Source organism: Penicillium canescens, assembly GCF_028828765.1.
Source record: "Penicillium canescens strain IBT 15451 chromosome Unknown utg000005l_segment0_segment0, whole genome shotgun sequence".
Classification (NCBI taxonomy): domain Eukaryota; kingdom Fungi; phylum Ascomycota; class Eurotiomycetes; order Eurotiales; family Aspergillaceae; genus Penicillium; species Penicillium canescens.
Window position 1 is genome coordinate 298,751 of NW_026703967.1, and position 15,128 is coordinate 313,878.

The following is a 15,128-nucleotide window of genomic DNA, read 5'->3' on the forward strand; positions in this document are numbered from 1 at the left end:
CATAAGGTGGGGTCGGCGAGTCCGAATGGGGATTGTGTCCGATCTACATAGACTTGTATTGCACTCAATGCTACAACAAGGGTCATAAATGTGTACATGATGCTATGAAGTACTGGAAAGATTCTAGCCAAAGCCTCGACGTGAGTGTACTGTTTTATATATTGTTTTAGCCCTACTTTGGGCTTTCTTTTTTCACCTCTTTTTTGCCCATTTCTGAGTGCCTCTGGTTAATCATCTAGATCATATAAAGGTAGAGAGGGGCGTGGAAGGACGTATGACCCCCGTTTAATTGTACATTGATAAAGCTCTGTAAGTGTGACTGAATATTGAAAGCAAAAGACCTCCACTAGAGAAGCCAAATCATGTATTAAATGTCATGCACAACCACAATTCTAGAAACGTGCAAACCCCCTCTATGTATACATACACAATGGTCAAACCACTACTCTAAACCTTACGCTGCTGCTCCTTCTGAGCCTCAGCCTCAACCTGCTCTTGCAACTTGCGCTCCGACTCGCGTTTCAGCTGGTCGGGGCGACGAACAGCGATATCCTTAGGACGGAAGTCACTGAACAGGTGCTTGAGAACATTCTCAATCAACCAGCAGCCACCATAGTCGAAGATCATCAGCACGGTCAGGGTCACCTTGAACTCGTTGGTGAAGGGGACAAGGCGCAGCTTCTCGTTCAGCTCGGGGATGAACTCGGTGGCGCAGGAGAATGCGACACCGGAGGCGGCGACGAGACCCCAGTACATAGCCTTGTTCTCGCGAATAGACTCGCGGAAGGGACGGCCTTGATAGTTGATCGAAAAGGTGGAGATTTGCTGGATAAGCTGGAGGAGGTAGATGGCGCTGTTCAGGAGGGACGGCTCAAACTCGCCCTCGAGATCGATATCGCTATCTCTTCTATAAGTGTGTTAGTAAGTGTGGTTGAGAGGGGGAGCTGGGTCAACGTACGGCTCGTGCTTATAGACATAGTTAGACAGGTAGATCAGAGTCACAATGTGGATGGCGAATTGTCCAAGAACAGAGCCAATAATGTAGACGTTGAAGATGTTGGGCTGAGGGCGTTCCTTGGAGAGACCCTCGACGGACTTCGCGCGGGAGATGGACAGGAAGCAAACACTCATCAGCATACCACTGATGGTGACCTGTCCGTCACCGAACTTGATACCGTCCAAGTAAATGACACTCAAACTGTATGCACTAATCAAACAGTTCAAAGCAAGAATCTTGTACATCTGAATTGTAGCAACCAAAGTGCAACGACCCTGGCGGAGAATGTTCGGGATAGCAATAACGTTAGCCAGCTTGCTGGTGAAAGGAGCAGCAACAGAGGCATCACCCAGCTTGATAGTGGGGGGCTCGCTGTCATCCAATTCCTGCTCCATCATGGAGGATGTAAGCTTGTCGGCAAGGCCGGCAGCAGCAACCTGGGCCTGCTGCTGTCTCTGCTGCTGGGGGCTCAGGTTCTGGTTCTGCTGCTGCAGAGCCTGTGCACCAGGAGATGTGATAGTCGGGATAGGTTCGGTGCCGGCGGTGATTGCGGTACCCATGCGCTGTGCCTCTCGCTCCATGGCTTTCTCATAGTGAGGGTTGGAGGGGCCAGGGGGATACAGGTGGGCGATCTGCACGGGGACCGGGGGAGCGGGCTGGTTGAATCGTTGCATCATGCTGCACTGCTTCTCGTACAGCTCCTTCATCTTGGTGTTCCGGTAGTGCTCAGCGATCTTGGTAAGGTCCTCCTGAGATCCGTTGAGAAGGGCAACACCAACATGAGCCTGCTTCAGAGCGCCAACGTCATTGGTACCATCACCGCACATCAGGGTGGTATAGCCAGCATCCTTGAGTCCGAGAAGAATGTCTTCCTTCTGCTTAGGAGACACACGAGCGTAAACCCAGGTGTGACGGAGCAGAGAAGGAAGAGCCTTCTGGCCCTTGAACTTGGCTAGAGCATATCCAGTGATACAGATGTCCTTGGTATTCAGAATCTCCGGGTCGAGGGGCTTAGTGGGATCAACGTCGATGTTGAGCTTGTCATCAATGGTACGCCAGACGATGCGAGTTCCAGTGTTGTCATGCTCGGGGGCATCGAGAATCAGAACCTCGCGGTCCACAATCTCAACTTTGCGCGCAACGTGGACTGCAGTCAACGGGTTGTCACCAGTAATCATGACAACACGGTGGCTGCTTTCATTCAGCATACGGACAGACTTGATCGCATCATCCTTCAGGGGGCACTGCAGGACGAGGAAACCACCGAAGATCAGCTCGGACTCAATCTCCTCACGGACGTAGTTGTTAACGCGGCCCTGGGAAAGTTCAGACTCAGAGGAAAGGTACTTGTAGGCGAGAGCAAGGACACGGGCACCGTTGCGGGTGAAGTACTTGTAGGTCTCTTCGTAGTTAGGAGGTGTGTTGACCAACATGTTTCCGATAGTCTCTGGGGCGCCCTTGACACCAACAAAAGTGGATTTGGTCTTCTTGGAGGTCTTGCGGTCGTTGCTGGTGACGGTTGCGATAGTGCTCTGGCGCTTGAGGGCCGAGGAGAACTGGAATCTTCTCTTGATCTGGACAGACTCGACGTTGCGCCCAGCGATCACCGGGGCGTTACCCTTGGAAGAAAGGGTGTCGTTCTTTCCAAGAGTCCAGCGGAGCCATTCCAAAGTAGCCTTCTCCATGGGATCACCAACAACGTCACCCTCGTCCAACTTCACCAATGCGTGAGCACTGGCTAGAATAAGAGTGGTCTCAGCTCCAGCAGCAGAGGCCTGGGCCAATTCGGTGTGAGCACCATCAGCTTCGACCTTAGAACCAGCCTCACCCAAAGTGAGTCCAGCAATACCATCAACAACAAGGTCTTCTCCAGTGAGAGTACCGGTCTTATCGAAGCAAGCCACATCAACACGTCCAGCGAAGGGAATACGGAAGGGCTCAGTGCAGAAAATAGCGAACTTGCTCAAAGCAGCAAGACTGGTGTTGACAGCGAGGCTCAGTTCCATAGGCAGTTCGGGAGGAACAACACTCGTGATAATGAGGACACAGTCCAGAAGAAGCTTGGAGCGCTTGCGGTCCCGGATAACACCCTCCTGCCACACGTACCAAGAAGCGGCAATCGCGAAGATAAGAAGGAAGAGAATGAACAAGAGAGCCTCAGCGTTGTTGGCGGAGACACGCTCAGTCGAGTAGATCATGGTGCGAACCAGGCTACCCTGGCTAGTCTCGAAACCGGTCTTGACAACCACACCCAAGGCGCCATTGTCCGGGGGCATGGTAATGTTGCTAGCCAGGTTCTTCTGGGACGAATCGTTGCCGGTGTTGGGGTGGGTAACCTGGAGAACCTTGGTACCACCGTGCACAAATGACAGCTTATCCAATCCATCCGGTTCAATCAAGTCATCGCCGGGGCGGAGCTGGACGGATTCCTTAAGAAGGGGAGTACTCTCACCAGAAAGCATGGCCTCGTTGACAATGACACTGCCTTCAATCAGGAGAATATCACAAGCAACACCACTGTCCTCCTTGGTACGGTTGACAGACATGAGATCGCCGGGGAGGAGCTTGTCGCTGGTGATTTCCTGCCACTTGCGCTCGCGGTACACCCAGACATCATAAGGCTTGATGCTCATTCCACGGAACTCGTTCAAGGTCCTCTGGCGCTGCCACACAACGGTGCTCTCGAAAGCAACGAGCATGAACAGCGTGAAGAGCGAGTAGTACCAGTATTCATCGAGCATCCACAATCCAACACAGAAGATCTGGAAGACGAAGAAAGGCGCAACGGCGTGCTCCTGGAAGAGCTCGAGGAATCCGGGAACAGGAATATCAAAGGTGTTATCGCCATAGTGGTGTTGGATGCGGTCAATTTCGGCCTTCGACGTGAAACCCTCGGTCAGCTGGAAAGTCTTCAGAGCCGGCTTCGGTTCGGCATCGAGGACGTAAGAGAGCGGGGCGAAGGTGCGAGTCTCGGGGTAGAACAGGAAACGGCGCTTCTGGAAGAGGAACGAGAGGGTCTTCTTAGGGCCAGCGTTCTCGTTGATCAAGGTGCAGATCTCGGCGGAACCGGCATTAGTGATGGGGACCACCTTAATAAGCCGGGCAGAGTCGACAGATTTGGCGCGGGTAGTAGTGAAGAGAGTGTTGATGTCGATGTTCCACTTGGTCATCAACCAGGTGAGCGACTGGATCGTGATGATAGACCCCGCCCAGACGAAGGTCCATTCCTGTCCCTGAATGTAGGTGTCATAACGCTCGGGGGAGAGGTAGAATGCGAAGAAGACGGGCCAAGTAATCAGGAATGGCCAGACGTATAGGTGCAATTGCCAAGGAAGCGGGTTATGCAACGAGGCATATTGGATCTGAGGGTCGTCTACGAGCTTTGCCCTGCATGTTGTTAGTCCCCAGATTTTCGGGGGTTTCAGCGCGAAACTCACATTTTGGCAATCTAGTGACCACGGTCAGGGTCAGACAAAAACAACCTAAAGACTCATAGGAAAAAAAGGAAAGTAAGGGTCCAATGGAGGAAGTGCCCAGGTTACCAGAAGAAGCCACCTTTAGATACTGCAGTTCCAGAGGGTTCGCCGCTCGATCGCTAGTGTTATGTCAGCTGGGCGGGGGTCTGGCTCATGTAGCACTTTTCCGCTGCCCTTTTCAACAGCCCGGCCGGGCTAGCTCAATCGGTAGAGCGTAAGACTCTTAATCTTAAGGCTGCGGGTTCGACCCCCGCGTTCGGCTATTCCTAAACACCGTCCACGAGTGAGCGTTTCTTTTTTTCTTTTGGCTTTCGTTTTTACAACTATTGTATCGAGATTAACGTTATAAGTTATGAGTTAGTATTCTATTTGATATTTTCAAAGAATACCATTGAGTTCATGCTTGAAAATTGTAATAACAAACTAGGCTTCGTATATATCGAAGGCAAACACACATAAGCAGACTGATATGTATGTCCACCAGAATCATTTGCACATTACCGATGTATATTTATTTCCTCGGCGTCTTAGGCGCCACGATCCGCGTCCTTACTTTTCACATTACCCCGAGTCAATTCCTTAACCATCTCCGTCAAAGCCTCGACCTGCTTCTTCAGTTCCCTGATCTCATGCGTGCAACTATCAACCTTGATATCGGGAGTCGATTCAACTACTTGCTGTTTCCAAGTATCATCAAGGTCAAAGTCTATACCCTCAGCCACATGCTCCCATTCCTGGGCGCAGCCATCATCCTCTTCACCGCGGCGGCGATTATGCCGAATTCGATGGGCCTGATGGGTTTCCACCCAGGCCGTAACGATGAGCAGAGGCGAATAAATTACGCCCATAACAACGTCGTTCAGCTTGGCGTATGATTCCTTCGACATCCACCATTCAAATGGAGCCACCAGACATAAAATCTCGATGAGGTTGAATGCTAACATCGAAATTAGTAACCTTGATTGACATTACCCTGGGTTAAACACGTACGTGGTATGAAGACATTCTCGTCTGGGGCGCGGACAAATTGCATTGTCTTCTGCGCGAAGATCGCCATGTACTCATCAGTTGCATTGCCGGAAATGTCTTCATATGCGCTGTTGTACAAGGCGATGAGGATATTCAACAGAACTGACAAGGTTAGCTAGCCCACACCAAAAGGAAGTAAAAGAACATACTAGTCATGACAATGAAGTTAAACACGTAGTAAAGGATGATGCCAAAAGGGAATGCAAACTCCTGGAAAGTGTCGAACTCAGGACTTTGCATGATACTATTTACCATTCCCTGGAGAATGTTCTGATGGATGGGAACATCGGCATCAACTTGAGCCATGCCAATAAATGCCTGGAAGAAACCAGCCATAACCACGAACAGCAAAGCAAAGAAGATCAAACTCTCCTTCATCATGACCCGCAGAACCACAAACATGGCACCGAAAAAGCGGAAAGAATCGAGGTAAAGCATCATGCGCATCCAGAACATAGGTCCCGCAAAAGCCAAGAAGTTATAGCTGAGCTGGTTGTACAGCTGCCGTTGTTCATCCTGGGTGGATAGCGAATGTGCCAATGCCACAAATCGTAGAACAAACGAAACCACAAGAATCGTGTAGAGGGTTGAGTTGAAGGCATTCCAAAACTCGAGGTAATTCCATCCAACTTTCCAGAACTTGATAACCTCGTCACAGACGAATGCGAGAGTCATACCGTAGAGGATGCCTTCTGCAATATCTAGATCACCGGTTGGGTTCACAGTGTTAATCACTGCAGTGTAAACTGCAAGGTAAATCAATGAGAATAAGATCTGGCAGACATTCTGGTACAGAGGAGTCCTCATGCGATCAGGGTGGAAATGCGCCCAATAGCTGGTGTTGGACTTCCCCTGATAATCGACAAAGTTAGTTGGATTACCCTCTTCCTGACAGATCCAGCCCCTCCACAGATACTGAATACACTTCTGGTAGCCAGAAGAGCTGATAATCCTTAAGGCGTGGAGATCCACCGATCGTTCAATGACATTGGCGGGATCAGTCTCCATCCCCTCACTGAAAATAGAGTATCGTTTGAGCAGAATGTCTCTGAGCAAGTAATCCTGATTCTGCTCGGACTCGATACTATAGATGGTAAGTGACTGTTAAACATGAAAATTACCAGGGGAATAGTACATGCGCTTGGCAATGACCTCGCAAGCCACAGCTCGAACCTCGTGCAGATCGGAATCCCACAGCTCAATTGTAGATTGAATCTTGAACCATCGCACACAAACTAGAAGGCAATAAACCACACAGGCCTTGTAGTCATCACCACCGGCTTTCTTGGCAGTCGCAACCACATCGTCGGTGATGACACGACTGTTTGGGTCGGTCAAGACACCGTGCTCGACCTCGAACGAGACCACTTGTTCAATTTGGTATTTCAATCGGAGTGCAACCTTTGCAATCTCCCTTGAAGTGCCAGATGGCTGCGACTCATCGGCAGCGTAGGCGGGCAGCACTGAGACAGATTAGCGGTGTTCCGCGGCACATGTTTGTGACGTACGTCGACGACGTTCCACCTCGACGTGGTGTCGCGCCCTGCCTGTATCGGCAACCGAGTTGAAAAAAGTCCCCCAACGGCCCATGTTGCTTGAGTGTGAAGGAATAGCAAGGGGCGCAGGAGCAGGAAATGAGGACAAGAAGAAGGTTCACCGCTGGGGCTAATGATCATCGGTACGAGATAGTCTCCTCCCCCGCCATTCGATTTACATATCTTCCCACTCCACTTTCCAGCCACCGTCATCATATAACTTATATATATCTACTTTATACAGCACTACACCACCATATTTTAGACCAATTACTTTAAGTAAAATGTATGAATAAGCTTGATATTTTGTATAATACCCTTAGCCTTCCGTATAGCACTTAAACCTCTCCCTATACTTAAAATTAAGCTATCTATCTTTGCCTACGGTATTGCCTACTATGCTTTCACTAGCACTTCTTAAAGTACTGCTAATCGTTCTCTTTTCTTTTTATATGAATAAACTCCGGGAAGAGCTTAAAAAGCTTCAATTTTAACCACCGCTATACGGGGTTAAGTAGGTTTAAATTAGGTGAGTGCGTGGGCTAATCCTCGATCCTCGACGTATACTCTGTGGGATTTAAACCACTCCTTCGTTACCGTAGCTAAATAAATCCTCGCGTTATCTTACTAAAAGATAGTTCCGGGGGTATAGATTGGTATTAGACCTTTTTTGAGCGTCGAAATATACGACCTCGCGGTATAACCGCGTCGCGGTAAGTCCTCGTTTTAATCTATAATAATTAACTCTATACGGCCTACTAGCTAGATTCTAGCCTGAACAATTTCCGAAATATCCTTTGTATAGACCTTCTTATTCACTAGGACGTTATAGAAGCCTTCCTATAAAAAATAAAAGCACTGTTATAGTCTAAAATTCGAGGTTCGTTATACCGAACACTTGTCCGAAAAGATCCAATATTAAAAGCTTTCACGCTACCATTTTCTTACAAATCTAAGACGTCTCCGATTAAGAGCCTTTCTAATCGGTATTTTCATTTTTAATAGGTATTTCGAGAGCCCGGATCGCTTTAAAATCCGCTATATACTCGATCGAGAGGGTGCTCAGGTAACACCGTACTTAGCTATTTATAGGTCTAAAACGAGTGCCGAAGGGCCTAAAGACAGAGGTAATTGTAAGATCGAGCGCTTAGCTTGGGGGAACTGCCGTTTCGAGGGAGGTTCTTGATCAATTAGTGCTCTTCGAAGCGTTTAAGCGTATTGTAGATAGTCCCACGGCTGCATCCAATTTTATTAGCTAGTTTTGACTACGAAATACCATTATTATGGCCAAACATAATAGCTGACATTTTTACAGCGCTAAATACAGCCGTTTCCCTACGTTTTGTGCCAGTTTCCATTATAATCGGACGTATAGGAGAGGTGTAGGAAGAAAAATAAAATTGTGGGTTGTTGAGGCAATATAGATGGGGCAAAGTGGGAAGATACTTTTGAGCCCCTATGTATAATCACTTAGTGGATTTGTTGAATTATCGAGATTATTGAATTGAACTACATCGGAATATATTGGCATGACCCTAAAAGCATCACTGGCATTGAACGTCTCGGTTGCATCACATATGTACATCAGAACTTGCTCCGTGCAGACCGTCTTTGGTAGACGCCGGGCACGAAGATTTGACCGCAATTGGCATACAGCGCATACACGGGCGTGGATAGATCATCCCCAGACGCGAGGTGCAGGCGACTGCCCTTGAAGGGCGAGTTCTGACTACAATCCTTCCAGCACACTGAGCCAACGAGCCTTTCTCCCAAATGTGCAAGCTTTTTTCTATCCGTGATGGCCCAACTCTCCTCTGACTCTGATTTCCTTTTTGGATGCCAGCGCCGATCAGCGCTGGATGCCCCTCGACCCAGAGATGTGACCCGTAATTTATTCGGGGACACCCTCGTCGCTCTCTGAGTCGTTCTCGTCACCGCTGACCTGCATGTTCTCGCGCTCACGCTTCTCCATAAGCTCCTGGAGAATCGCATCGTCGTGCTCGGTGACGGCCTTGGGTGCCATCTTCACGGTGCAGTTACCGCCGTTGGCCTTGATACGCTCTCCGATCTTCACGATAGCCTCCTCCAGCATCTGGATGCCGTACTTCTTGTCCAGACATTGACTGGCCAGGACGTAGAGGGGAGGAGCGACCAGCTTGACCTTGATCTGGTTCTCGGGGGTGTTGTCGGCCTCAGCGGTACGGAGGGCATCCTTGACGGCATCGATTCCGTCATAACCAAAGCAGGTAACCTCAATATCGGCACGGACCTTGGTGGGGTGAGGGGTGAGCTTGCTGCTGATGTACTGCTGGAGCTCCTTCTTGACGGGTTCGCTGGGGAATGAGATATCTTCCCAGACAGAGGGGTTTCTAAAATTAATCTGTCAGATCGACTCGTGTACATCGAATAAAAAGAACATACGTGATGGAGATCTTGAAGGCATCGTGCGAGTGGCCATATTTCCGGTCCAAGGGCCAGCCGATAGTCTCGTATAGGGTCTCAAGAGGGGTCTGGGTAGCCTCTGCGACGTGGCGCATGATAGAGTGCACAGCCTTGCTCTTGTTGTATCGCTCCTCACACTTGATCACATCCTCTGGCGAGACACGGCGCTTCGACAAATCGATATAACCTTCACATCCAGTCAGTTTTCAGGACTCCCCCAGTTGAGTGGTGTAGTCTTGCCTTTCTCCTTATCAACACGGAGGACGATAACGACCTCGTTGCGCCCAATGCGGATGAGCTTTTGAATAGAGCGAATACGTCTGCGGGAAAGTTCTGAGAGGAGGATCATGCCGTCGATGTTATCGTATTCAAGCAGCTTGACGTATGCGCCCATCTCAGCGATCTAGCTCGTTCGCAAGAAGTTAGTCCTGATTTCGCACGCAAATTATGACCTAGTAATTCGCACCTGCTTGACGTTGACCATGACATAGCTATCCACCTCGGGATACTTGTCCTCGTAGAACCGACAGTTCGTGAGAGACATCTTGGCGGGGTTTCTTTTTTCTCGGCGAAATCTCAGATGGAGGGACAGGGTATACGGGAGAGTCCAGATGATCAAGTCGATCTCCGGGATGAAGCGAGAGCGAACGGTCCAAGTAAAAAGACCGAAGGGGGTAAGCGACTTGAATGGAAGCACAATTCACCTGTCTTTGTGGCAGACTCACAAAACCCACATTGTCGGTCACGGGACCTGAGAGCGATGATATCACGTGACTTACCGCTCTCGATCTACAGTTTACCTGGAGGACGAGGCCATCGGATTACAAGTCGAGTAACAGTCGCATCGAATTAAACAGAGTCAGTCAGACCATGCAGTTCATGTTCTCCGACCATGCGGTGTTAGACCTCCGATCGACCACTCCGTGATAACGCTTTCCCCGCTTATCAGTCCCTAGCGCGCCCTTGACCGACTCCGATCTCCAAGCTCAAGCTAGTTCTTGCATTTTGTGAGACCATATGGCGGGCCACTTGGACTCTTCACTTTTACTTTGAATTTATCTTTGTTATTGTCAGACAATGTCTGAGACCAGTTCCTTACTCCCCGAGTCCGAAGGGCGTCGGACGCTACGAGACCGCATTGTCGATGCTTTCCATTCCCCTCAAAATGGACTTGGGATTTCGACAAACCCGAATAATACTGCCCAGCGCTCGACACAAAGCAGAACCGTCGCGGGAAACTCGAGCGGTCCGGACGTGAGAACTAGGCTCCTGCAATCCTATCACAGCGCATATCCCGCATGTGGTGAACGGCGCTGCAGCCATGGGACCTTTTCTCCGCGATTAGAAGATGGGCGGCAATACTACATCGGGGAATCGGGAGATGGCTTTGGATATAATGGACATGGAGGGACTGGTGGCGCGGCCAGTGGCCCTAGAGGGATCGATGACCACCCGGAGTCATGCCAAGGGTCAGAGACTCCATCCCAGATGAAGTCTTCTCTTACCACGCTCTCAATGAATGATACAAAAAAACAGTATGGTGGATCCCAAATCATTGCTTCGACTTTTTACCCGAATTGGCACTGACAGATGCTTGCAGATACATATCATATTACATTCCTCTTTTCAATTGGGTTGGACAGTACCATTGGTCCCTCCTTCGAGGGGATCTCATGGCCGCGTTGACTGTGGCGTCTATCTATATCCCGATGGCCCTTTCTCTAGCATCCAACCTTGCCCATGCGCCACCCATCAGCGGTTTGTACTCGTTTGTGATTCATCCTATGGTTTATGCCATACTAGGCAGCTGTCCCCTCTTGATAGTTGGACCAGAGGCTGCCGGATCCCTTCTCACAGGTGCCATTGTCAAAGCAAGTGTCTTGCAAGGAAATGCAGGCGAGGACGATCCTGCTGCAAATGCTATGGTCGTAGGAGTTGCTACGGCCATGTCCGGCAGCATGATCCTGGTTGCTGGTTTGACCCGTCTAGGATTCTTAGACAATGTGCTCAGTCGACCGTTTCTAAGAGGATTCATCACTGCCATTGGCTTTGTCATTTTTGTAGACCAGCTTATCCCCGAATTGGGTCTCGCGCAACTGGCCAAAGAGTCCAGTATCAGCCACGGTACCAGTGTTGAAAAATTGATTTTCATCGCTCGACATGCTGGACAGGCCCATGGACTTACTGCCATTGTCTCGATTGTTAGCTTTTCTATTATCATGATATTTCGGTATGTATTATTGATCTCCATGTCACTGTAATCTTTTAACATCGCGCCACAGTACTTTGAAAAAGTGGCTCGTCCCACGCTATCCCCAAGTGATATATTTCCCTGACCGCTTCCTCGTCGTCGCCCTGTCAGCAGTCCTGGCTTGGCACCTTGACTGGGAGTCCAAAGGACTTCAACTTCTTGGGAAAACAGAGATCGGCTCTGGGAAACTTTTCGCCTTCAATTGGCCTTTCCAGTTTGCTCACATGAAACATGTACGGACAGCAATGAGCAAAGCCTTCATCATCGCACTTCTTGGTTTCTTCGAGTCGTCGGTTGCAGCCAAAGGATTGGGCGAAGGCAGCTCCGATGGAATCCAGGGCATGCATATGAGTGCCAATCGCGAGATGGTTGCACTGGGTGTGGCCAATGTCATTGGTGGCTGTTTCCAAGCCCTCCCTGCGTTTGGCGGATACGGACGAAGCAAACTCAGCTCTCAGACAGGAGCTCGCTCGCCTATGACTAGCGTCTTTGTGAGCATTATCACCTTTGTCTGCATCATGGTGCTATTGCCGTATCTTTCCTACCTTCCGGTTAGTCTCAGTTCTACTCCTACGACAATGTTCCGGCAATGCTAACTCCCAACAGAAAGCCGTCCTCTGCTCCATGATCTCCGTGGTAGCATATTCTCTAGTAGAAGAATGTCCCTCAGACCTAATGTTCTTCTTCCGCCTCCGCGGCTGGACAGAGATAGTCTTAATGCTCCTGATCTTCACCGCAACAATCTTCTACTCTCTCGAACTAGGTATGGCCCTGGGGATCGGCCTCTCAGTGTTAATCCTCATCCGACACGCAACCCAACCACGCATCCAGATTCTAGGCAAAGTGTCTGGCATACCAACACGCTTCGACAACGCCGAACTACACCCAGAAAATGTGGAACTAGTCGAAGGCGCCCTAATCGTCAAAGTCCCGGAACCCCTCACATTCGCCAACACAGGCGATCTCAAGAACCGTCTGCGCCGGCTGGAACTCTACGGTTCTAGTCGTGCTCATCCTTCTCTGCCACGGATGCGCGCACCGGAACATAATAAGAATATTATTTTCGACGTCCACGGCGTGACGAGTATCGACGGGTCTGGTACCCAGGTTCTCTCGGAGATTGTGCATGCATATGCAGAGCAGCATGTTAGGGTTTTCTTCTGCCGTTTGCCGAATAGCAATGTGTTCAGCATGTTTGAGCGCAGTGGTATTGTTGAGCAGTGTGGTGGTTTGAGCCATTTCGTGCCTAGTGTCGATGAGGCGTTGCAGTTGGCGGAGACTGAGGATCAGACGCAGGAGATATAGATTTTACTATGCTAGGACTGGAGATAGGTGTATATATGATTCAGAAGTGTCTTGTGATATATTGCATTTTGGTACTCTAGACAAAAAGACAAAATGGAAGTTGTTGGAGCGTTGTCACTTCTTTATCCTGAAGGGAAACTCCAGAGATTTATGCTAGTCAGAATCTTTGGATTTCGTCGAGTTTGCAGGTATCACAAATTCCCACGTTTGAGATACCAGCTTCACTCTCTCAAATATCCCCTAAATCGGGTCTTCTGAGCATGCATGGACTTTTGTCGACGGGTCCAGCTATCACTTGCAACTGGAGTAGATACAGATGGGTGAATCACATCGTAGCGAGAACAGCAACAATTGAGCGGTTTAATATGCTCCCACAGTTGTGTGTTCGCCGGCGATTGCGCTGAATAGACTCCGTATTCGGCAGCGGCGTGAAGCCAGAATGCTCAAGAGTCCAAGCAAGTGCTGCTCATGGTTTGGATTGAAGCGGTGTCCTGATCTGCGCTCTGGGTTTTCGTAACGTGTCCCAATTTCAAGCTGATACAACTGACCACCGAGAAGCCTACGTAGCAGCCTGATCTCCAATAACAGCTCTCCGTATGATAGACCGAAGAATCGCACCGCCGGCTTCGAAAGGAAGCCCAACATCATCCCTATCCCCATCATCCTGATCAGCAGCCGCAACAAGCTTCAAGCGCCCGTCGCTACCAAGAACAAAAGCAGCACAGGCGACCTTCGACAATCGCACATGCTTTTTAGAGACCTGATTCTCAGAAGAATCATCCAAATCCAACTTCATAGCAAGATGTGTCTCCAGATACTCTGTAAGATTGGCAATAAAAGGACTCTTCAATTTCTGCTGTAAAGTGCGGGATTTTGGCGCAGACCGATCACGCAGGAATCCAGTCAACGAAGCGCGCGACACACTGACATTGAGGGTTTTCAAAGCCGGCGCGATAGACGGCGAAAACGCAAGCGTCAGCTGTAGCTCTTTGATAGCATCTTCGACGGAACCCCGCTCAGCGCGCAAAACATCAACGTACATCTCCAAGCTGGAGCAGAGGAAACCAGAGGATAAGCGGAAATTCGAACAGTAGGTATCGAAATTAGTCGCTAAGAACGAGATGAAGGTTTGCCGCAGCGCAGTGGGGAATCTGGTCAAGAGGAGCGGGAGAGAAGTCGATCCCTCACGGTGACTGGGGTCTGACTCCGGCTCGGAGAGCAGAGCAGCCTTGTAGGTTATATGCTCATATTCGAGCGTGACCAGAATCCCAGGGAATGAAGTGCTGGACGCATCGTCGCGTGTTGAGATTGGATGCCAGAGACAATCTTTTAGGGCGCCTGTTCTGGAGAGCGCGTCATCATCTGCTGTAACGGTGCTTGTTTGTAGCCCGGCTAGAGCGTCGCCGGTTAGATGATCGCGGAGACGCGTTGCGTATATTTTTAAGGCGGTCTCATCATTTAAGAGGGTCTCGCTGTCTTTCCCGTGGTGGAGGGGGGAGAGACGATGGAGGGTCCATGAAGTGTTGAATAATTGTCTTGTGTCTGCTTGCTCCATGTTGGAAATTGGAGTGTTTTTCTTTGATTATTGCTCACATGCTATATTTGAGCTTGTTCAATAAAGTTGGTACGGCGATGTACAGACGCGTGCCGGTGCAAACAGAACAAACAACTATCAAACCCAATTGGGTAATTTGCGAATGGCAGTGAAAAAGGGTTTAAAGGAAGATAATGATAGATGACTCAGATGCAAATGCAATTGGCTTCAATGCCCATGTAACTCCAGTGTATCTCCGATAAAAGTCTAGATCCGACGCCGCCAACAACAACACCAATACCAACATCAAACCATCAATGCCAACACCGTGTACTTAGCATCATGCTTGCCAACCTCTGGTGCGGTGACAATCCGGACACCCAAAAACAATAGGAATACCGTTCCAAACCCAAACATGCTCAACATCATGAGGAATGGCCCGGCGAGCAGTCAATTCAGCATGAGCAGCGGCAAACCAAATATCCTCGACAGAACTATGCAAGTTCTGCGCGGAGGCACGAGCAAAGACAGCTGAATGCATATGATCCTTTTCGTACAT

The 15,128-nt window shown here is 49.5% G+C and overlaps 5 protein-coding genes across 5 annotated transcripts; 1 reads left to right on the forward strand and 4 right to left on the reverse strand.

Moving 5' to 3' along the window:
* Positions 1 to 272: 272 nt before the first annotated feature.
* yvc1 (putative potassium ion channel Yvc1) lies at positions 273 to 7,172 on the reverse strand. The gene is made up of 8 exons (XM_058516481.1): positions 7,011 to 7,172; positions 6,638 to 6,965; positions 5,652 to 6,586; positions 5,464 to 5,604; positions 5,034 to 5,410; positions 4,435 to 4,445; positions 959 to 4,384; positions 273 to 907 (listed from the first exon to the last, which is right to left on the reverse strand). The coding sequence occupies exons 1-8, from the start codon at positions 7,090 to 7,092 to the stop codon at positions 448 to 450; spliced, it is 5,760 nt and encodes a 1,919-aa protein (XP_058370127.1). The 5' UTR covers positions 7,093 to 7,172; the 3' UTR covers positions 273 to 447.
* A 1,756-nt stretch (positions 7,173 to 8,928) lies between these two features.
* N7446_007737 (translation initiation factor eIF2 subunit alpha) lies at positions 8,929 to 10,023 on the reverse strand (the record flags this gene model as incomplete). Its single annotated transcript, XM_058516482.1, has 4 exons — positions 8,929 to 9,406; positions 9,459 to 9,666; positions 9,720 to 9,882; positions 9,946 to 10,023. 4 exons carry the CDS (start codon positions 10,021 to 10,023, stop codon positions 8,929 to 8,931), a joined length of 927 nt encoding a protein of 308 aa, XP_058370128.1.
* Positions 10,024 to 10,556: 533 nt separating this feature from the next.
* N7446_007738 (SulP family inorganic anion transporter) lies at positions 10,557 to 13,035 on the forward strand (the record flags this gene model as incomplete). Its single annotated transcript, XM_058516483.1, has 4 exons — positions 10,557 to 11,014; positions 11,080 to 11,709; positions 11,762 to 12,281; positions 12,337 to 13,035. The coding sequence occupies 4 exons, from the start codon at positions 10,557 to 10,559 to the stop codon at positions 13,033 to 13,035; spliced, it is 2,307 nt and encodes a 768-aa protein (XP_058370129.1).
* A 559-nt stretch (positions 13,036 to 13,594) lies between these two features.
* N7446_007739 (uncharacterized protein) lies at positions 13,595 to 14,590 on the reverse strand (the record flags this gene model as incomplete). The annotated part of the gene is made up of 1 exon (XM_058516484.1): positions 13,595 to 14,590. The coding sequence occupies one exon, from the start codon at positions 14,588 to 14,590 to the stop codon at positions 13,595 to 13,597; it is 996 nt and encodes a 331-aa protein (XP_058370130.1).
* A 319-nt stretch (positions 14,591 to 14,909) lies between these two features.
* N7446_007740 (uncharacterized protein) lies at positions 14,910 to 15,128 on the reverse strand (the record flags this gene model as incomplete). Its single annotated transcript, XM_058516485.1, has 1 exon — positions 14,910 to 15,128. One exon carries the CDS (start codon positions 15,126 to 15,128, stop codon positions 14,910 to 14,912), a length of 219 nt encoding a protein of 72 aa, XP_058370131.1.